General features: G+C 40.4%; 1 protein-coding gene across 6 annotated transcripts in view; it reads right to left on the bottom strand.

Moving 5' to 3' along the window:
* DCLK1 (doublecortin like kinase 1) overlaps positions 1–22,672 on the bottom strand; it is a 345,761-nt gene that overhangs the window by 16,927 nt on the left and 306,162 nt on the right. For 3 of the 6 annotated variants that reach the window (XM_060637357.3, XM_060637356.3, XM_060637360.3), the window contains 5 exons: positions 21,256–21,333; positions 20,779–20,875; positions 18,545–18,625; positions 7,489–7,602; positions 1,998–2,071 (listed from right to left, as the gene is read on the bottom strand). In XM_060637357.3, the coding sequence (XP_060493340.1) occupies positions 1,998–2,071; positions 7,489–7,602; positions 18,545–18,625; positions 20,779–20,875; positions 21,256–21,333 (444 nt within the window). The remainder of the gene's footprint in view (positions 1–1,997; positions 2,072–7,488; positions 7,603–18,544; positions 18,626–20,778; positions 20,876–21,255; positions 21,334–22,672) is intronic. The other 3 variants (XM_060637355.3, XM_060637354.3, XM_060637358.3) reach the window with 1 other exon arrangement.

Raw genomic sequence — 22,672 nt, 5'->3', positions numbered from 1 at the left:
CCCTAATCTCACAAATCCAGCAACGGAATCTCCCAGAGCTTTCTCTTTGAAATCAGATTAATTTATATGTGCAACGTGTGTTGTACCAGTATGCACAACTGTAATTAGGCATATTTGATGCCTATTTTTAATTGTATATCAACTTTACTCATATATATTTGGTTACTATGCCTGAGGTTAGGAGGCACACAATTAACAAAAAGGGCAGAGCATGGAGTGATTCCATTTATATAAAGTACAAAACCAGGCAAAGCTAATTAACGTGGATAGAGTCCAGGTCAGTGTTTACCCTTGGGGCTACGTGACCCTCCTGGAAGGGCCCTGAGGTGGAGGGGGGTAATCTCCAGAGGTGCTAGAAATGTTCTGTGCCCGACCTGGGGGCCCTTACAGGGGCGTGTTCAGTTCGTGAGAATTCATGATATGTGCACCCTTCTGAAAGCAGATTATCCTTCAGTGAAAAGTAAAAGCCGGAGAGACCGTTTTCTACATTAAAAAGTCAAAAAGAAGAGTCTGCATAAAGGTAAGTCCTGATAAATCCCCCCCCAAAAAAGGTTAAAAATAAAACAGAGTTCTTTCTATACATATAAAGTTAATTTACTTAAGTAAATAAAAAGGTTGCGTGTAATTCCTGCACGCATATCAGTCTAGAAGACACAAATAGCCTTCGACGTAAAACTGATTTTAAAACATTCATTTAAGTTTAGGTGTGTTCCTGCTTTAAACAGACTTGGAAACTATCATGACTTTAGTATACTGGATAGTTTGTCAAAGTGTGCCCTTTACTGCTTTCTGAAGCCCTTTGTTTTGAGTGTAGAAGTAAAAATTAGGAATAATTAATTGGGAGTTAAAATTACATATTGTGTGTGTGTATATCTTATATCTATATCTATATCTATCTATGTAGATAGATATACACACACACACACATATATTTCTTGTTTTCTAAAATTTAGTAGTCTAATGCATGAAAAAAACATCAGGTAGCTACATTTCTGCAGATAGACTCCATCACTTGATGGAAACAAATACCAAAACCCCTGGAATTTTTCCTAGCAAACACTAAGATGTGGAGCTTTACCTGGAGATCATTTCAGAAACATCGAGATGGAGGAGAAAAGTTCCCTGGGACTTCTCAGAGTAAATTTTCCAAATCATCAAAAACCATCCTGCCTGTGGATAACTTAAAGAGACACAAACAATGCCCCTTGAAGGAAATGCCAGGGCAGTTGACTAGAATAGAAAATGATTGGATAGAATTCTTAGCCCAGTTTAAAACAAAACAAAAAAAATCGATACCTCCCATACACAGTCCCTTTGCTTCTGCAGATAAGACAGCTAAGTAATCTGACAGTTACAAAATATTGAAAAATAAATTCATGCAATAGCTAGTACATAAAGGGATTTCCAGGGGGAGAGAGGTAACAATAAAACGAAAACAAAACAAAACAAAACAAAAAGGTGGAGAATTTGAAAACACAAGCTTACCAACACACACAATGCATTCTATAGCTCATTGTACTTGGAGAAGCTTCTACTACTAACGTGTAAATGCATTGTTTCATCCATCTAATAAGGTCAAGGTTGGGCTTGATGACTTTAAAATGACAGTATATACTTCTATAGAACGTACACTAAGGCACTATTGTTCTTCCATTTGTTAAGGGACAGAAGAGCACCGGTAATCATTGTTTTAATTAGCAACATCAGGAAAAGGCTTTGGCATTAACACTAAATATACTGTCCTTTTAACTGTAAGGAAAATTGATACTGAGCATGTGCAATGGAAAGAAAGCTGGCAAATGTCAGTGTGAATAATGGGTGAAAAAAAGGAATGAGGGGGTGTGGCATCTCAATCAAGATTAAAATGAAACTGATAAAGCAGCATATGGACTGGATAACAAATCAAAAGCATGTTTATCCACTGAAGGAACTGGTTAATGGAGACTGCCAGCACGTTGCCATGGAAACACTGACTGTTGAGCTGCACCATCTCATACCTTATCCAATACATTCCTGGTTGCTGGTAGTAGTCCAAAGACCCTGATCTCTTGATGGTAAACCCGTGGTCCAGCTGAGCAGAGAGAAATGGGGGCAACTCAGTGGATCGACATTGTGCTAAAGAATTAACGACTCCAGACCAAGCTCTTCTTCATTGACTATATATTCATATATAGTTACGATGCCTCTTCTGCAGGGTAACTAGCTAATACCCTAAATCTGCACCTTGAAAATAAAAAGGCAAGAAAAAACACTAATCCCTCATGAATATCTCGGAGGCCAATTTGTTAGAATAGATCTAATTTGTCAGACAAGGTTTTGAGTGCACATTTAATAATGTCCTCTCAATTTCAAAAGATATAAACACCTCTTCATATGCCATAGAATGGAAAATGCTTCACAATTAAATGAAGTACTGAAATCAGTTTTAGCCACCTAGGAGAAAGCAGATCGGACCCCCTCCTCCCCATCTTACCCCACCAGGCTTAAATTTGAGGGCTTCGTAAATATGAAATAAAAGATGACAGGAACCCTCACAAATCACAGCGATTTGGAATTCTTTCTTGAAGAGTTAATCTTCGAAAGCAGAACTACTCTTAAAGGTGAATCTTAATTACATTTCTGAACTAAAAAGATATAATATAAAACAGTAAGTTTTCTCTATGAAAATACAGAAAATAAAATGAAATGAAAAATAGTTTTCAGTGTATATTAAAAATGCATATGTACAGTCAAGAGCTTAAGATTAACCAAAGGTACAATAAATAGAAGACAGGATAAGGTCTCAAAGTTGTTCATCCTGGAATAAGATGTTAGGCTTTGGCTACCTAGGAATAAAAGGTTCAATCCCCAAACTTGAAAACAATACCCATGCGGTACACCCACTCGCCCATTCTGCCCACGAGAGGAGGCAACACGCACACCTTTCTTTAGAGAGACGCCCGAGAGTGCTGTGCTGACAGTTTCTACTTCTGAATTCACAAAGGCATGGCAAAAACAGGCCGGGGCACCAGACGTTTAAACTAAAAACTGCTTGGAGGACTGGGTGTTCTGATTATAAACTAGGCTATCTGGGTGTTCGTGGAACAACAATGTGAGATTTTAATCTTTAAAAAAGGTGCGTTTTGTTTCATTTAAGAAAAAAAAAAAAAAAGAATCCAAGTACCCTTGCCTCAGGGAGTCATGTGAAGTCCTGCACTTCTGTTTTAGTCCACGGAGTTGGCTACTCGGTAACTAGTCCTCTGTTGCCATCTACAGGCCAAGAGTCCCATAACAGGACACACATTGGAAGGCGTTAGTGCCACGGGCTCTCACTGTACGACTCGGCTTCCCAGAATCACAATTATTTGCACACTGATTAGTATGGATTTGTTCAATTAGACTGAAATGCTCTATTTGCATGAGCAAAATGCAAAGGAAGAACTTTAAAGCATTAGGAAAATTATCGGTTAAAATAATAAACAGAATTAAATGAGGAAAAATAAATTGGAACTGACATCTTAGTCATCGGTTCTTCATCAAGCTGAGCAAATCTAATAATGCCTCCCTCCCTCCCTCAGCTCCCAAGAAGTCCACCGTTAAAATGTCATCTCTAATTCCATTTTATGTCTATAAATTGCATTTTAATAACCTTTTGTTTCCCTTTCTCTGTTCTGTTTTGTGTGTGTGTGTGTGTGTGTGTGTGTGTGTGTGTGCGTTTTAATCCCCCAACTACTGAGAAAGGTAGTAAAGGGACAATGGAGTCTTTCTGAGAAGGCAGAGTGCTGCATTTACAAGGGTAGCAATGGGTTTCCACCTAATCACGTCACCTGACCTCAATGTCAGAACACCCTTTCTCCTTTGAGAAGGGCCGGATGATCGCCATGGGCCTCCAGCTGGTAATTACTCTCATGGCCAACTTGAGGACCTCTTGCAACCTTAATATAAAGTTATCATTTGCCCTTTCTTTGGTCTTAATAATACAGGGGGTGGGAAGCAGAGAAGAAAAAAGAATGACAACAGGAACAAAAAACACTGAGGTTCAGAACCACAAGTGCATGTTAAACTACGCTCGTGTCATAAATTACATCTGAGACTAGATCCTGTTTGTTATGACAGGATGCTCTTTTTCCTTTGTCACTCTGGGAAAGAAAAAGTGTCATGAATTCCTTTATAAGCATTGCTGATCTCCAGTGGGTAGTTAGATTTCTAACTAAGGAAAGAGGAGTGCCAGTTAAAGATTAATGTTTTAATTGTTGATTTCCTGAAAATATAAGCTGACTGATACTACATTCTAAATACCTTTTGTTTTTCATTTTAAAGGGTGTGTATAATTTCCAAACAATCGGTCCCATAGAGGCAGTTTAAAATTAAAATACATTATTTTATAGCCTCTGGGGAGAGCACACGTGCCCATGGGAAAAAATTCTGTCTGAACGAAATGTATGCTGCAATCAGTTTTTCTTATCTATCAATAGAAGCCATTTACAACATTATATTAATTATAGGAATTTTTCATGTAGGTGAATAATCATATTGCGTTATTAAATTGTTGAGTGGTGTTTATAGGATGCACCATTTATGAAGGATATTCCTCCTACCTCCCACTTATAGTCTGCCCCAGAGCAGAATATCATTCTTTTGCAGTTATGCCATAGTTTGAATTGGAATACAGTTGACTCTTGAACAATGAGGGTAGGGATGCTGACCCCCAGCACAGTCAAAAATCCACGTATAACTTTTGAGTCCCCCAAATTTAACTACTAAAAGACTACTGTAGACTGGAAGCCTTACTGATAACAGGAAATTAACACATATTTTGTATATATACTACACACTGTGTAAATAAAGTAAGCTGGAGGGAAGAAAATGTCATTAAGAAAATCGTAAGAAAAAATACACTTACAGTCCTGTACATATTTATTTAAAAACACCCACATCTAAGCGGACCCATACAGCTCAAACCCGTGTTGTTCAAGGGTCAACAGTATTATTTAATGTCAGGGCTCCTTTTTCTTGTGCTAGTCCCCTGAGACTTAGTCTTTGCCCTGTGAGAACGGGAAAACTGCTGTGGAGTATAAATGACTTATCCAATGCTATTCTGAAAGTTAATCACAAAGGCAGCCAAACTGGCCAATTTCTAATCCCTAGCCCCGCCCTGCCACCGGTGACCTCCCCCAGATTTTAATGGAGGGTGTGGACATTTTTGAGAGAAAAGCACTCTGTGGGGGGCACAGAAATGTATACATCAGGGCAGGCCAGCTACTCCTCAAACAACACCTGAAATTTATAGTTGTGCTCTCTCTCTCTCATGCTTGAAATATTAACAATGCTGATTAACATGCGAATTGTGCCTTAGAGTGGACAAGGCACTTTCCCAGATGTTTCTCCAAACAGCTCATTGTTTTGAGTCTGAGTTAAGTTGATGCTTTTTTAGATTTGTACTGAATAAAGAAGATTCAATAAGCACACAACTACTGTGTACACTCAGCCATACACAGTCCATTTTACAATCTATAAGTATATTACTGGTTTGTATAGTTTCCATGGAAATGTTAGTGATGAACTGAGAAACTGATATGGAATTGTATTCAAAATGGTCCAATCATGATATTTAGGGGGAAGAATTCCATAGGCCTTGATCTTCAAAGACTAAGTTAGAGTTTTTTGAGATCTACTTAGATAAAGTTTTAATAAACTCAGATGGATTAGGTTTCAGAATTTATCCCAATTTGATTAAAGTAGGATTTCTCCTCAAATCTGTGTTGTCTATCCACTGGAAAATTGCCCTGAAGTTCCTGCCCTTAGTCATTGTAAGACTCCCAGAATACCGTGAACAAACCATTATTGAGCAACCAAGGCAAACTTAACCAAAGACTAATCAAAATAAAAGACCAAGAAAAACGAAAACAAAAAACAAAGTGACGAAGGTGGAAAGGCACCCTTTCTAGCAGCCATAAGCCCTCAGTGGGAGCAGAAAACCAGTCCTTTTCATGGACAAGCGTGCTGGCAGTCCATTCCAAAAGCAAGTTGTGGAGTCAAACATTTTGGAATAGACTTCTATCTGGAATGAATGATGAAAACAGAGTATAGAAGGTCTGGTTTAGTGGAGAATCACCATGAGATTGTTACTTCCAAAAATTACTGGCCGAATATTAGCTGACAACAAAGAACACCAACATCTATAGAGACACGAAGGACAGTGCACTTGTACGTTGCATTTCCTTAGAACGAACTCGAGAGAGAGGACAAGGAGAATAACTTGGAATTTTAAACTCTCGGCAGCACTGGGAAGCATCTGCAAGAGTCTGCGTTCTATTTAGCACCGTGAGTGGGCTCGTGAGCCAGTTACTCACATGTAGCTCACTGTGGAAAGGGTTCAACCAAAAAACACGAAATGCAAACGGTACGAGAACGTGTATGCATACATTTGTGCCATCTGCAAATTCTGGAAGCTCATATCAAATATTTAGTAACCTGGATCTGGGACTGATTGTACTGAGTGTGTCACTTATCCATCTTTAGTTTATCTGGGGCTCTAGTGGAGCCAAAAAAGAAACAAAGAAAGGAAATAAAGATACCGAAGAAGTGGTAAAACAGTACCATTCATGAGCAATAAAGTACTGTTCAATAGCATATATGCTTTTTAAAATTCGACATTGTAGTGTGTAAGTTCTTTGTTTAGAAAAGAAAAAACAGCTCAAGCGATTTCACATTGAGTATGCTGTTAAAATTTACATACTCTGAAAAAAGAGGAAATTATTAAAAACTCAAGTAATCTGGGACCTGAATATATTTACTCTAGAATATGACACCAGGAAGTATGAGGTTTCATTATTTCTCTGCCCAATTTAATCTTTGCCTAGAGCTGCTATCAAATTGCATAAAGTGTATGTCTGCATGTATAGAACAGAAAAAAAAAAAAATCCTTGTGCAGCCACATCAATAAAATGGTAAATGGTAAAAGACTTTCAACTTTAAAAACAGAAATTTCTAAGGAGCAAGACTCCGTTATTTCTTTGGGTGTTCACAGTTCAGTTTCACTGAAAATCGTGCTGCGCAAGCCTTCTGCTATGTTTTGGCTTTCATTTGGGTCTCGTACAAAGATCTATAGTGTTCCGATCTCTCTCTGCAGTGTTGTCTCTCTCGGCTTCCCTCTCCCTCCAGGTCCTGGCAAAAGGACACTGTGAACTCTTTTTCTCAGAGTCCCAAAGTTTGCATTGGCACAGAGTCCACGGTGGGGGAGGTTTTCTCCTTTAAAAAATAAATCATGAAATTAATATGTACCGCAAGACACCCTGGAGGTGTTGGATAATGATGTGACTCCTAGGGAAACGTTCGGCAAAAACACATAATGTATATAAGCCCCAAGCCTCCCCCAGTGCATTAAATGGTCGAGCTGTCTAAAGAAATGACCCACTCTGCTGTCTCTGGGTGGACTCTCCTGAGTAATGCCTGTCTCTTAGGTGGATCGCTTTTAAAAAGTTATAGGTGGATATTTCAGATGCTTACTGCTATGACAGAAACTCCAGCTGCGGTGCTATTCGGCTTGGGGCCTGTGTTGAAATGCTTCTTTATCTTTCCAGCTACTGACAGCTGATGTTCATTTTCTGGGAGGCCGTCATCCTGGGGAAAAAAAAAAAAAGAAATGAAGAAAAGAAGAAAAAGAAAAAAAATGAGATAAATGGAAAATGAGGCCAAGATCTTCCAGTAGCAGGAGGTGATCTTAGAATTTGTAAGATTTCAGAAATAAACTAACCAATGTCTTCTCATTAAACACGGTTGTTGGAAGTACTGCTCTGAGGTCTCATTCATTTCCACATCTGCCCTAAAATCAATTTGCCGTGTCATTCTGTCCCTAAATAAAAAGTTTTTATTTCTGTGTTTGGTTTCTAATAAAATTGATTTCAGCCATGACCCTAGGGACATATGTCAAAAAGCAAGTTAAATCTGAACAACCCCCCCCCCCACCCCAAATCAATGTAAACATCTTCTTTTTTTTTTTTTTTCTGAACCAAGAGTTTTATCCTTTTAGCCCATCATTCAGGCCCCAAAATGAAAAAACTGACAGTCTTGGGCTCATGCAAGGGCCCGTAAATAAACTCAGCCTGGTTCCACAGCTACTCAATCGACCATTCTATAATCCCAGACAATCTTCCAGGCAAAAAGTTCTTCCTTGAGTTTTAAATCCTCCTTACTGCCTTCAAATCATCTGTTATTTTGACACACTTCACATTGGAGCTCATTTTAACGAAGGCTTCTGCTCTCTGCCGGAGCTGTCTATGATGGAGGCTAGACAGATTGCTCCCTTTTGCTAAATACTGTTAGGATAACAATAACCAGAGCCATAAGTATGTGCCACCACTTACTAGCTCATGTTGAAAAGGCTGCCCAATCCTCGAAGACAGAGACTGTGTTTTGTTCACTACAGAACCCTCGGGTCTCAGCAAAGTGCTTTGGCACATGGTAGATGCTTACTACATATTTGTGGAATAAATGAATGAATGGATAATAAAGTGTTTGTTACTATCTGTTAAAACCAAATTCCTGGCAAGACTTCAAGGCCATTCATCATTTCCTTCTCTCTTTCCTTTCCATCATTTTGCATGTTATTTCTTGGTTCCACCCAGGAAAATAAATTGCTGCTTCCCTGGCATAACATGCTTGCCCTTTTACATAACCTAGTCTCTCCTGCTTTCAGTACTTGGCTATTCATTTATTTAGTAGCAACTGCACGTCTACAGTGGACCAGGTACTACGGTGGCAACAGGTGGGGGAAGATGGGGAGCAAACATAGGCATGGGTTTTGTTCTTATGGGCCTGATGGCCTCTCTGTTTCTTCAAAACATGGGTCCGCATCACCTGTTCCAAAACATTTTTCCCCTACTAAGCAAAATTCATTATATTGGTTCTTCTGTAAACTCCTAATGCTTTTTCATTATATATATATATATATTTGCACTATTTACATTCTTCTGACGTTAGGTGATTTTGTATATACATATGTAATTAACATATATAGTTTATATATATATATGATATATAATCAACTCTGAACTCCTGTCCCTTTTGTACCACATCGTCCATATCTTCTATAATCTTTTATATTAGCACTGGTTCAGTTCCTTGCTCACAGTGGATAGCCAATTTATGATATTCTTGGACAGATTTATTAATGGCTAGAAGAAAGAACCATTATTATGCTTATTAAGTCACATCAGAAACCAAATCTTAAGGAAGGATGCTTTGCAGTGATTGCAGAGTAAATTCAAAAAGTTTTTTAAAAATCGACACTCTGAAAAGAGTCAGAAATGAAGTGAAGGTCAGTTAGGGTAACAGTGGGATAATATTTGGGAAGGGAAGAGAAACAGGGACATATGAAGTACTTCCTCTGTCCGGGGCTTTGCCAGGGATGGCAGGGGGTGGGAGAAAAATGATCTGTGCCCACCAGAACCTTGAGGGCTGAGAGACAAAGTAGGCACACACAATGTCAAATAATAAAGCAGATCAAGAAGATAAGAAAGAGCTGTCAGGAGGCAGGTAGCCTCATGGCTCAGCTAGAAACACGGAAGGAGTTCAGAGGAGAGAGGACATATTTTCAGTTGTGAACAGAGAAGACTTCAAGAGGAATATGGGCTCCAGCCTGGTCCTTAACGAGGGGGATCGATTTATGGGTAGAGAGGAGGAAATAAATGTTTTGGTGTACAGATGTGAGTGAGCGGGACTCACTCAGTGTGAGTCTCATTGCCAAACAATGAGTTAAGCAGTTTATCTCTAGTTAAGAGTATGTAGGAGAATAATGATGGAGAAAGCTGAAAAAAAATCAAAACAAAACAAAAAACAGACTGGCCACAAATGACTATGAGAAATACCTGGAAATGGAAGATTTAATCTCTTTCAGGAATAAAAGCAATGGTTTTTAATAAGAGGGGTGTAAGGGTAGGAGGTAGAGAGGACTACGGCCCTTTACTCACATAGATTTAGAATTATGCAACCCAGAGGTTTAAACACAAGGGTGAATTCAATGGTGTATGTGAAACACTTTTTTAATGGTGGAGGAAACAAGAGGCCTCTGAATCTAAGTTAGAATCCTGGGAGCATTTAAACATTTGATGAGGGATGAAATGATTAGTGTCATGTATTTGGCATAGGTTGGGGCTCTGCCTGAGTGAAAGGGAGCAGCCTGACAGAAGGGTTCCCCCCAAGATTATACATGTACGCGTAATCATCTCTTAATAGATTTCCAGGCTAGCTGAGTCAAAGTGATTTGTATGCATTTTAGATTATAAGCGAATTTGAAAAACTTAATCGGGAAGTAGGCTGAAGGAAGGTTTTTGTCTTTAGGAACCCCCCCCCCCCCCCCCCGCCAAAAAAAAAAGACACCTTGAGCATATCTGGAGTCTCAGGATCAGAAGCTGCCGGAAAGGAAGAGCGGGAAGACAGGAGAAAGGAGCTAATCAGGGTGAGGGGAAGGGATGGAAGGGAAATGAAGCAGTCTGCCCTGGGGAAATGCAAGTTTACCTCTTTCTCTGAGGTAAGGTGAAGGAAGGAGAGAGTGTGGCCCATTTGGAGATGGAAGGGAGCAAAGATAAAAGAGAAAGCCAGGAAGAAGAAGGTGACACAAGTGTTAACTGCTATGTGGCCCTGGGTGAGGGGTTTATATATACTGTCCCCTTAATCCTCAGATTATCCTCTATGACAGGCATTATTAGTCCCATTTTGAAGATGAGCAAACTGAGGCTCAGCAAAGGTTAAGTAATTTGCTCAAGGTCACATAGCTACAAAGTAGTTGAGTCAGGACTGAATGAACCAAGCCTGAAAAAATTCTTTCCATGACACCACATTGTATCCATCCAGGGCATTCATTAGCACGGCATCAGTTACAAAAGGGCTCCCTCAGGGTTAAGTGGAGGATTCCAACTTTTCCATGATGAAAATGGCGCAATGGCAAGGAGAAAGAAGGATTCAATTAGAGACTGAAAAAAAACCAGAGAATACCTGGACAGGCCTCAGTAGAACCTGGGATGGCATCTGGATGAAGGTCAGTAAAAGGAATAGTGAGCACTTCAGGGAGTCCAGTGGAATGCAGGTGACTTTTATGTCAAGGAGAGACTAGATGTCTACTATCCAGAGCCGGGCTCTCCAATCCTATGTGAAGCAGGTGGCGCTAGAAGGCCTGGCTGACACCGGATGACACAAAGTTGCAGAGGGTCCCAGTGTGGTCCTGTGATCCACACAGGCTGTGGTTAACAGGCTGGGTGGGATTATAGAGACAACACACGGTAGGGATTCCACAGGAGTGGCCCCTTTCCGACTTCCTGAGGGAGAGGTATTCCTGCCATCTCCTCACTTCCTCACCGGGGCCAGTTCCTGCCAGTTCCTGAGCTCAGAGTTTGCTTTCTCACCACCCTCAGCATGGACTTCGTTATCATTTCCCGGCTCTGTCCTGGTCCTAATCTCCTGTCAAGACTCCTAGCAACTCTTTTAGATGTTGGGTCCTGGGGGTTCAGGCCTCCAGCTTCAAATTCTCGTGAAGCTTTCAGCTTCCCTTGGGTTATTAGTGCACGCTGAAGCAATGAAAGTCCCGAAACAACCCTCACACGTTGTCAGAGATGCTTCTGACTTCATAAATCTTAAAACATTTCAGGTTTTTTTCCCCAATGAAATAAAGAGTCTCAGCTAGAGAATGTGGGGAGGGAGCGTGCACACACACACACACACACACACACACACACCTCACATCAACTGAAAGTCTGCAGAGTTTCTATATCAATTTTGAAGGCTTTGAGCATAATTGGATTAAAAGACATAAACAACTGACTTTGCAGGCCCCTAATCTGTACCTGAGGCATACGGATTGATGATGGAGATTTAGTTAACTTACTGTCTTGCATCAATAAAATAAATAGGGCCATTAAAAACATACATTTTTATATACACATCTTTATCGCCGTTATTCTGAATAGACTGTGTGCCAAAAATGTGCTATGAATTTTCGAAACGTGACAAACCTGGCAGTGTGTTACAAATAGTTATAGTATTATTACCATACGTTCTGGTATGTAGTTTCTGGGAGTAGTTTCTGAAGTTTGACACGGGCTGGTTGTGGTTTGAGGTTAGTGGTTTTTGATTTAGAAATTCCCATCCACCACGTGGCAGAGCATTGCAGCTGACAAGAACAAAATTAGTTTGCAAAATGGAAAATGAACTCTCACAGCTGTCTGTAGGAGACCTAGCCTCCTGGTCTCCATTTCTCCAGCGGATGTTGGGGAGCAGCTGCGAGGAGGGGTGTGGGGGCTTGGATGTGAAGTCACTCGGCAGAGTAAATTCCCCTCTTTCCTCAGGGAAACCATTCCAGGGGTCATGCTTTAGAAAACCCTCCTCCCCTCGTGGGTTTTTGCTTTTGACTCGTGGATCTGGTTTTCAGTCAACTCATTACCAGGCTCTATTATTAATAATATCTGTGAATTTATGAGAAAGCATGGCAGTCGTGAGCAGTTTACTACCAGAATATCCCTATTTAGTTTTAAGTCATCTCTCAAGTACATTAGAGCACTCTTCAATAGCAGCTTCATTTGGCATCCCAGGGTTTGGCCTCTTGATTCTTGTTAACCGTCTCCAGCTGTACGGCACCCAGGACCTTTGACTCTCTCCAGTTTGGCCCTATACATCCCCTATGTCTACAATTCGCACTGCACTTGAGGAGAAAATGTGAAGTAAATTAAGATCTAGCTTGGAGAAAGGACAGGATAAGATGCCTAAATGGAAACTTGAATTCCAGGTCATCATTTGTAATTCATGAATATAAATAGGTGGTTTTATTTATTATTACAGTATCACTAGGGGTTCTCTTAATTTCTAACAAATTCTGCCAGCACAAGATGAATGCATGGAAATTTTTGTGTGGGGAGAGCTGCTTTTAATTAGCATGGAATATCGTGGTAGGTTATCCAGGCTCTTGATTTTTCTTCTTCCTCTTTTTCTTCATTCTTCTTGGATATCTTGGCTTAGTAGTATCTTTTCAAAAGAGGAGGTACGCAAGAAAAAGGAAGTTAAATAAAATTGAAAGGCCAGGAAGGTGATAGGAAGTCTTGAATTGGCTAAATAACTACACTTGACTTAATTAGACCAGCACTTTGCACCAGGACAGAGGTTCTGAATCTTGGGAACTCTTAAAATTCCCGATGCCTTCCCAGATGCCCATGTAGACCAATTCAGAATCTCCAAAGGCAAAATCCAGGCATCAGACCTTGTGCTAGAAACTCCAGCGAGCTTCATGCTAGAGATTTCTTTGAGGCTCAGTTTCCTCATCAATAAAACCAGGAAAATAACTGGTGGCAAAACACAGACTCATAATATTACAGCATTGAGTTGGACCTTCATCCTAGTATCAGGAGAATAACATCAGATAAAGCAGGTTGGCACTTTAAAAATAAAAATGCAGTAACAGTAATATATTTGAGGGGTGCCTGAATGGCTCAGTTAAGCGTCTGACTTCAGCTCAGGTCATGATCTCACCATTCGTGGGTTTGAGCCCTGCATCAGGCTCTGTGCGGACAGCTCAGACAGAGCCTGTAGCCTGCTTTGGATTCTGTGTCTCCCTCTCTCTGCCCCTCCCCTACTCATGCTCTGTCTCTCTCTGTCTCTCAAAAATAAATAAATGTTAAAAAATTTTAAAAAAACATATAGTAATATATTTGGAATATTACAATGGTGATAATTTAATTCTATTTACAAATAAGAATTTTATTTCTGGAAGTGTCAATTAAGTTTATGAACTTATCACTAGCCTACATTTTCCTTCAACGAAGTGTCGCTTGGGGGAAAGTGACTCAACCTTGTCCTCAGTCCCTGGAGTGATCAAGATGTATATTGCCTATTTCAGTCTCTTATGTGCCTAAATCCTGTGGTTCTCCACTAGATGACTACTAAGATAAATAAACGTAGCCAGGATGAGGAATAGCTGTGATACCGGAGAACACAATAGAGCCAATAATGCACACACTATGTACGTAGTGCTTGGAGCACTAACAGAATTTTTTTCTTTTATTTTGGATGAGGGGGTTTTCCTTCTTAATCAAACTTCTCATACACCAGCAATTCGCATTTCATCAGCACATAGCAACAGGTGAGGGTTACTGTCTCTCTTGCAGACTGACTCTCAGACTCTTCCGATATCTAATCCCTTCTTCATCCTTGTAACAGCCCAAGAGGCTGATTCTATTATCTCCATTTCACTGTCACAAAAACAGGTTCAAAGCAGTGAAATGACTGTCCCAAGGTTACACAGGAGGGTAAGCTGATGTTCCTGGGAGTCCACATTCCTCTCCTAGACACCTGGCTGCACACTGATGCTGCCATTGCCCATCTGGTTTGCTAGAACAATCCACCAAGAGGACTCACTCATGACTCTTCCAGTAACAGAGCAGAGGCCCAGAACAGCAAGGAACTGTTCCGGGGATCCCCACCCGGAGTGAATGAAAAAGTGAGCCGAGAGGTAAGGTTATAAAACAAGTGACTTTCGCTGACTAGATTTTCCGATTCTGTTGCCCTACTCTCTATTTCATAAGAGACTGCCTTTTCAATTCCAAAGGCACCAAGTGAAAAGGTCACTATATAAGCAACAGAGAAAATGAGGACAAATGAGGGAACAGGAAATGCTTTCTGATGACTTCCTCAGGGCTCATATAATTATTATTACCTTTTACCCCCTAAGGTAGAGTCCTCGGTGGTAATCAGATATAATTTGATCACCAAATGCAAAATGCCTTGTTAAATGGACTTCCTTTTAAATTCCTAACATATTTATTTTGATTGCTTGCTTCATTTTGTTGCCCTTGGAGACCTCCATGAATACTAAATGCTGGTTATGAGAGCTTATGTATGTTTTTTTCATTTATGTTTTTGAGACAATAGTCATTTTTCTGATTTAGTCACTACATAAATGTAATTTCAAAAGTTAAGCAGTCACTTCACACATTTTGGGGGTTTTTAAAAATATGTTTAAAGTTTTTGCTCACACCAATATTTTTTCCCCTTAGAATCTAAGGTCTATTAGAATTACATAACTTTTTTTTTTTAATTTATAATCTCCTGGCTAATTCCTTAAATGTTATCCTTGCTTTTAGGAAATGTCTTTAGGGAATCTGAGAGGGAAAACTAAAATGAGAGCAGAAGTCCAAGTTTTAGAGGGAGTGGCTGAGCCTAATTATCAGCAAAGTGGGACCATGTGTAAAAAATGTGTACAAAGCAGGTTGCCAAGGCAGAAAGTTACTGCTGAGACATGTACATGCTGCCTTTGGAAAAGGAGGAACCTAGTTTTTCAAAGGCAACAGCCAAAAATCTTCTTAATTTTGTTTCTTGAACCCCCTGAGTTGGGATACGTAAGGAGATAGGGTCATTTGGTTTGTAATCAGGCTAAGGCTGTTTCCAACTGCATTCCAGCCCCCTCACACATACAGACGAATTTGCTCACCTCCACAAAGTTATCTTAACACAAATATGAAGATCCCACTGGAGCTTGCTCTGTCGGACAGCCTCCCCCACGTAATCCTTTGTAGCACCCCTCTCCCCACACCGACAATGGCTGGAGGAGCCCTTCTGTCTCATTCTATCACAGCTTCCAAGGACAGGCTTGGCAAGCAGTGGTCCTCTGATGAAAACGTATTTAAAAATGGCTACGTACAGTCTACGAATCTCTTTCCTCTATGGCTCGTTGTTAGCCTTCCAAGGCCATGTTTCAAATTCAGATTTTCTGGTTTATTCTGTGTGGTCATAGTCCCACCGTTTCTAGTGCTAACATCCAATTTGACAATTTGTAGACCATGGGCTTTTTTTTTTGTTTTTAATGTTTATTTATTGTTGAGAGAAAGAGAGAGACAAGAGTGTGAGCGGGTGAGGGGCAGAGAGAGGGAGACACAGAATCCGAAGCAGGCTCCAGGCTCCGAGCTGTCAGCACAGAGCCCGACGCGGGGCCCGAACCCATGAACCACGAGATCAAGACCTGAGCCGAAGTCGGACGCTTAACCGACTGAGCATCCAGGCACCCTGATTACGGGCTTTTAATTAGCATGTAGATCAGTCAGAACAAACTCTGCCACCAAGACGGGCTGCAGCTGGTTTGTGCCTCTTCCTCCCTGATATCTAAGGGAAAGGTGCCACGACCTAGGTAAGTTACTTCGGCAAGGTTGCTAACTTCTCTGAACAATCATGATAACCATATGATGTGCATATGCATTCTTGTGCAATATTCACAGTGCTTTCACACAGAACAAAGGATGGGTAAATGCAAAAGTGGTGCATGGGACTTTATCCTTGGGGGGAGGACACCTGGCAGAAAATTCTGGCTCCATCTAAACTTGGCTACTTCGGGTAAGTCACTCGTCATAGTCTCAGTCTCCTCCTCTGTAAAATGGGTACAACAATACCCACTCTGCCTATCTTCTAAGTTTATTATTAGGCTTAGGTGAGATGCTTCCTAACTTCTCCCACTTCACAGAAAAGGATAACTTTTGTTTAGCACCCTGGGGTAAATGCAAAGGTTTTGAGGCTGCAGATGACCACTCCTGGACTCTAGCTGCCCTACCTGACTATCCCAAAGGCTGGGATTAATACCTCTACACGTGTGTATGCCAACTGGGGAGCTTTGGTATATGAAAATATTTAAAACAAACTTTAGCTATCTATCTATACACACTCACATTCACATATATCCTCCTGATATATATGTGTGTGTATATTGTACCCCAATGTTTATAGCAGCACTTTCAATAATAGCCAGATTATGAAAAGAGCCTAAATGTCCATCAACTGATGAATGGATAAAGAAATTGTGGTTTATATACCCAATGGAATATTACATGGCAATGAGAAAGAATGAAATATGGCCCTTTGTAGCAACATGGATGGAACTGGAGAGTGTTAGGCTAAGTGAAATAAGTCATACAGAGAAAGACAGATACCATATGTTTTCACTCATATGTGGATCCTGAGAAACTTAACAGAAGACCATGGGGGAGGGGAAGGGAAAAAAAAGTTAGAGAGGGAGGGAGCCAAACCATAAAAAGACCCTTAAAAACTGAGAACAATCTGAGGGTTGATGGGGAGTGGGAGGGAGGGGAGGGCAGGTGATGGGTATTGAGGAGAGCACCTGTTGGGATGAGCACTGGGTGTTGTATGGAAACCAATCTGACAATAAATTTCATATTAAAAAATAATAAATAAAATAAAATAAAATACAGAAGAAAAATATACAGAACACCAATTTCATTTCTAAACAAATCACACAATCTAGGAAATGTAGGGATAGAAGCATCAATTAGCAATTTGAGTTATAACAAATATATGTGTGTGTGTGTATTTGTGTGTGCATATGTGTGTGTGTGTATACTTGTGTGTGTGTATACATATATATGTAAAGTACTAAAACCTAGGCCCATGGTCATCATATGGCAGAACATGTATAAGACCCCAACCTCTTGTCACTTCAGATACAGTCTGTCTCAACACTGTGCTTTCAATTATCCTTAACAATTAGCGGTTTAGGAAAAAGACATGTGGCTAATCACCGATGTGATAATTTAGAGAAGTGGAACATTTTGTTGCCTTCAACTCACAGCCAGATCACTCAAAGCAGTAGAAAGGCTGGCAAAATTTCAATCATCGAGCTAACGATTGTAACCTTGTTCCTGTCTGTGTTCATGTCCATATCCACGTGCAAATCTGTGTCTGTCTTCTACTTTGGCAGTACGAACCATTAAACTTAGGTATGGAACATCCACATGTGAGTGAGGGTTACAGGAGTGCCTAGATTCTACCGTTGTTAGGAAGAACATAATCAGCTCATGTATGTGAACTACTCAAAAGAGTCGTGGGAAGACTTTCTAAGTGAAGCACTCTATACGTATGTATGACTATTCAAAACAAATCTTATCAATCAGTTGTAAAGAGATACAGGAACAAAACAGAATGACTGCGCTCTGGAGAATTCTTTCATAAAGATGTATCATTAGACTGTAGTATTCAAATAGTGGCAGCAGCAGCATCTGGGAGCTTTTAGAAATTCAGAGCCTCACATCTACTACATTAGAATCTGCATTTTAACAAGATCCCCAGGTGACTTGTGAGAACATTCAAGTTCACGAAGTGCTGCACTGGAGTACTTCAGGGCTTATATGGAGACCCTTGGGTCAGTTGTATTTCCGGTGGGAATAATGCAAAAGCAGTAGTGACTCAGAAAATCTTCTCTGTCCTACTGATGTATTCAGAATGTAGACTAGGGGGTGGGGTGGGGGGGGAGTGACCATGGACATGCACCTCCCCACTTAGAAGGCAGTCGCATCTGAATGAAACAAAATGCTCTGTGCAAGGGATCACGAGAACGCACGTCAGCACGGATTCATCAGAGGCCCTCATGGAACAAGACTGAGATCCCGTAACTGTTCTGGCTTGAGGCGGAGGAACAAATACAAACACAACACTTCAGAAAAGGAGGTGACACCACTAGGAAATCTGCAGTTTTCCAAAGGAACATTAGGAGTAAGTGGAGGGGAAGGAGGAAGTCACTTACATTAACCCAGGGGTGCTCAAGGACCTGCACAGCCGAAAATCGCTGATCCACATCAACCAACAGCATCATGGTAATGAGCTCCTGCAGAAGGGAACGTTCGATTCCATTTGTCTAACTTTTACGGTAGCAATCTGAGCATTTTCATATGCAGAAGTTCTCTTTCAGTTTGGAAAAGCTCTAAATCTTAAATATATCCGCTCAACTTACCCACAGCCACCTAACATCTTTAGAAGTTAGAGGAAAGGCGAGTATTCAGAATTATAAATATATTGCTTATCGTTGAGAAAAAAATGAGGTTAATATTAGAATAAATTTAATTAAAAATGTATTTAGTAGAAAAGAAATAAATTATACAAGTTAAAGAATTAATATTCCTTTCTTTGCCTAGAATTTTGTGCTTTAAAGGCAGATTTCTAAGTTGGTTTAATACAGAAATATGTTAAAATTGCTTCAAAAATTTCCACATCAATCAGTACCAATAAAATGGAACTATTAAGGGGCAAACGATCTAATGGTTCTGAAATTAATGAGACTTCCTCATGAGCTCCAAATGATTTGGACCAGGAAAGCACAGCTTGGGTTTTAATGATGAGTCTGTCATACATCTGTCCACCTTGGATTAGAAGTTCCCATGTAACAAAATGGTTAGATATGTGTTATCCAGTTCCTTACATTCACAGGGTCTGAGTACCAGTCCGTGATGGGGATGATTTATTTCCATTGATACAGAGATTTCTACCTTAAAGTTCTCATTATGTTCTTCTCCAGCTTCAGGCTCCTTTGTGTAAGAAGGCATTCATTCCCTTTCCAACCTGGGCCAGAACTTATTAAAGCAACTATTTTGTGTGATGCCCTTTGCCAGGTGTCATGGGTGTGTAGGAGATGGTCCTATCTGTCAATGACTTTGAGCGCTCTTGTTACGGAGTGATGGCATAAGGTAGTAAGTTCCTGAAGAGACTGCTCACAGGCAAAAACAACTCCACCCCCATGCATTATCACCCCACCTCCTATCACCTTTCTGCCTTTCCTGTGACACTTCTCTCAATTCCCCACATTTTCCTAGGCCCAGAGGTAATTAGAAGTCCTGGACGGCTGAAGAAAATGAAAGCCTTGGACCTAACCGTGCATCATTTTCTATGGAAAGTGGCCAGGCGGAAAAAGTCAGGTTTTCAACTGAACTCACTCAGGACACAGCGAAAGGAAAGGCATATACACCAAATAATCAAAAGTCAATTATTTCTCAACAAGAATTTTTTCATAAATTTAAGTCGATGCTTGGAGACGTAAGTTTAAGGAATCAATTAAAAAGTTTTCTTTTTTATCTCAAGTTCTACTATCGTCTCCATGTAAGAGTTTTACAGTTTTCTTAGATACTGATCTCTTCTTAGTTTAATGGGACAAAAACGGCATGCCTTGTTTCCCTCTGCCTTTATATCCTGGCTGTCTTTCAAGATCCAGGTTAGATTGTAGTTTCCTCCTGATATCTGTGTGGATCATTTCAATGTTTGAGCTTCCTTCACTTTCATTGATTAACTAGTTGCTTCATTCACTCATTCCTTTATTTATTCATTCATTTAATACATGTTAAGCACCAGTTATGTACTGGTCACTACGTAGACACTGATGTTACAGCAATAAACAAAATAGACACAAATCCTTGTCTTGGGAACGTTGTGTTCCAGTAGGAGAATCAGAAAATAAATTACAGAAGTAGAATGTATCCACCTATCTACATCTACCTGTCTAGAAAGGTAGAAGCCTAGTTACATGGTATACCAGATGGACATGTGGGTGTAAGTACTACACAGAAAAATAAAGCAGATGAGGAAGATAAGGTGAGCCAGGTTGGTTAAAGAGCTGTAACTGAAAGTGGGGTGGTCTGGGAAAGTTTCACTGAGAAGACGAAATTAGGTCTGAAAAAGGTAAAGCAATAAGCTGTGTGGCAATCTAAGGTGGCCTGGTGCGGGTAGGGGTAGCAAGAGCCTGTAGCAATGTAACCAGAGTGGCAACAAGGAGCAATGAAGCCAGGGAAACAGAGGCACTTGATAAGTCGGGATGGCTATGAACAGAGGACTTGACGACTGTGAACTCTTGGACAACCTAGTAATTATAACCAAAATAGACAGAAATCATATTAACAATATCATTAAGTCTCCCTGCATAAGACGAGTCAAAATCAGTAATTCCATTAAGGCGCACAGGCTATAAGGAAGAAGAAGGCACTGGAAACCTACCTTGGCAGAATCAGAAACGTTATCCCAGTACGGAGAAGGAAAGTCCACTTGCCCCATCAAAATCTGATCAAAAAGCACCTCCTGGTCATCACCACTTCTGTTTAGATGAACAACGACAACAAGGGAAAAACAGCACTAAAATGTCAACTCAGAGTATGGGTTCTTCATTCTTATACATTAGAGCCTTTCCTTTCCCCATTAATGTGTAAAATGTGTGTTTTTAAGCAATTTAAAATGTCAATATGGAACTGTTTTGGTAAATTAAGAAAGAATGAGTTTTTAAATTATATGAGGAAGATTTATGGAAGGCATGTAAATTAGCATGTACAACGTAGAAAAAAATAACAGGCACTGCAAGCGAAGTTCTTATTATGTTCTTTTCCTGCTTCAGGCTCTTTTGTGCAAGAAGGCGGAATGGATCACTCAGAGAATAGAGCAATGCTTTGTTGGTGAGGAATAAAAGATTACTGCCCATACCCACGGAACGGAGGGAAACCACACAGCAGGATGTAAGTGATTACACCAGCTGCCCAGATGTCCACCTTGAGGCCATATCTGGAAAAGTAAGTGAGGTTAGAGTTAGCAAAGTCAGGCCAGGACAAATTATGGGGCATAGCAAAATAGATGACTCTTCTATTCTAAACCAAAAACCAAACTAAACAAAAATAAAAAGCCCAACAACAAACAATAAACTAAAACCCACCGGCTAATCAGAATTCAAGGAAAGAATAATAAAAGAGAGAGAGAGAGAGAGACTAAGACACATGAATAAAGATCAAAGTAAAAGCATGCTTATGATCATATCCAAATATCAGTAAGTGAGGGGTTTCATCAAAAAGGTTTATTATAGCCATATCAGTTTTAAGATAAGGTGGGACCCTTGAAACTATACAACTCCCTGATTTTAGAAATAACAATTACATATAGGACATTGCCAATTTATTTTTTTATTTTTTTAATATTTATTTGAGAGAGAGAGAGAGAGCAAGTGCAAGCAGAGGAGGGTCAGAGAGGGGGACATGAAGAATCCAAAGCAGGCTCCAGGCTCTGAGCTGTCAGCACAGAGCCCGACGCGGGGCTCGAACCCACAAACTGGGAGATCATGACCTGAGTCAAAGTCGGACGCTTAACGGACTGAGCCATCTAGGCGCCCCAGGACATTTCCAATTTATAAAGCACCGACATATATTATCTTACATGTTGTTTTTCTAACAGCTCTTTACATTCCCAAGGATAAGTATTGTTGCCTATATTATAGAGGGGAAAACTGAGGTTCAGTGAGGTAAATAGTCTTCCTCAAGATCACACAATCTGTGGCAGAGCTGGGTTCCAACCAGGATCTTCAAGAGCCCATCGCAATTCTCTTTCTACCCCAGACCCCTCCCTCCTGGCAGGCTGTCAGAATACTCACAGTAGAAACTGTAGATACGCCTCGGGCAACACCCTCTGAGGGAGGTCAGGCAAGGTTACAGATGTGGGCTCCCAACTCACTCAAATTTGACAAAAAAGTTCTCATTACCCTACATCTCACCCTTGGGATTTCCCGATTGGCATTCCCTTCTCATCTATTCTGCATTTCTACCTTTCTGGTCTATGGTTAAGCAGAAAAACTATCTCAAATGGGTCATAGTGGAGCATACAACCTAGACCCTTGGGGGTGGGTTGGTGCCACTAATTGGGGGGAAAAGTAGGGCCATCTCTCCTTGCTGCACCACCCTTTCCCAATCCTTCTGTGTAAGGGTAGTACTTCAGAACGTCGCCCATGATCCTTGGTAAGAACTAGGCTCTTTTTGGAAAGAGCCCTTTATTCACACAGACCTGAGTTCAGATGCTGACTGAACTACGATCTAGTCATGAGCTTATGTGATATTCAACCTTCAGAGTAAGATTATTC

Source organism: Panthera onca, chromosome A1, assembly GCF_046562875.1.
Source record: "Panthera onca isolate mPanOnc1 chromosome A1, mPanOnc1 haplotype 2, whole genome shotgun sequence".
Lineage (NCBI taxonomy): Eukaryota > Metazoa > Chordata > Mammalia > Carnivora > Felidae > Panthera > Panthera onca.
This window is presented reverse-complemented; position numbering and strand designations above follow the sequence as displayed.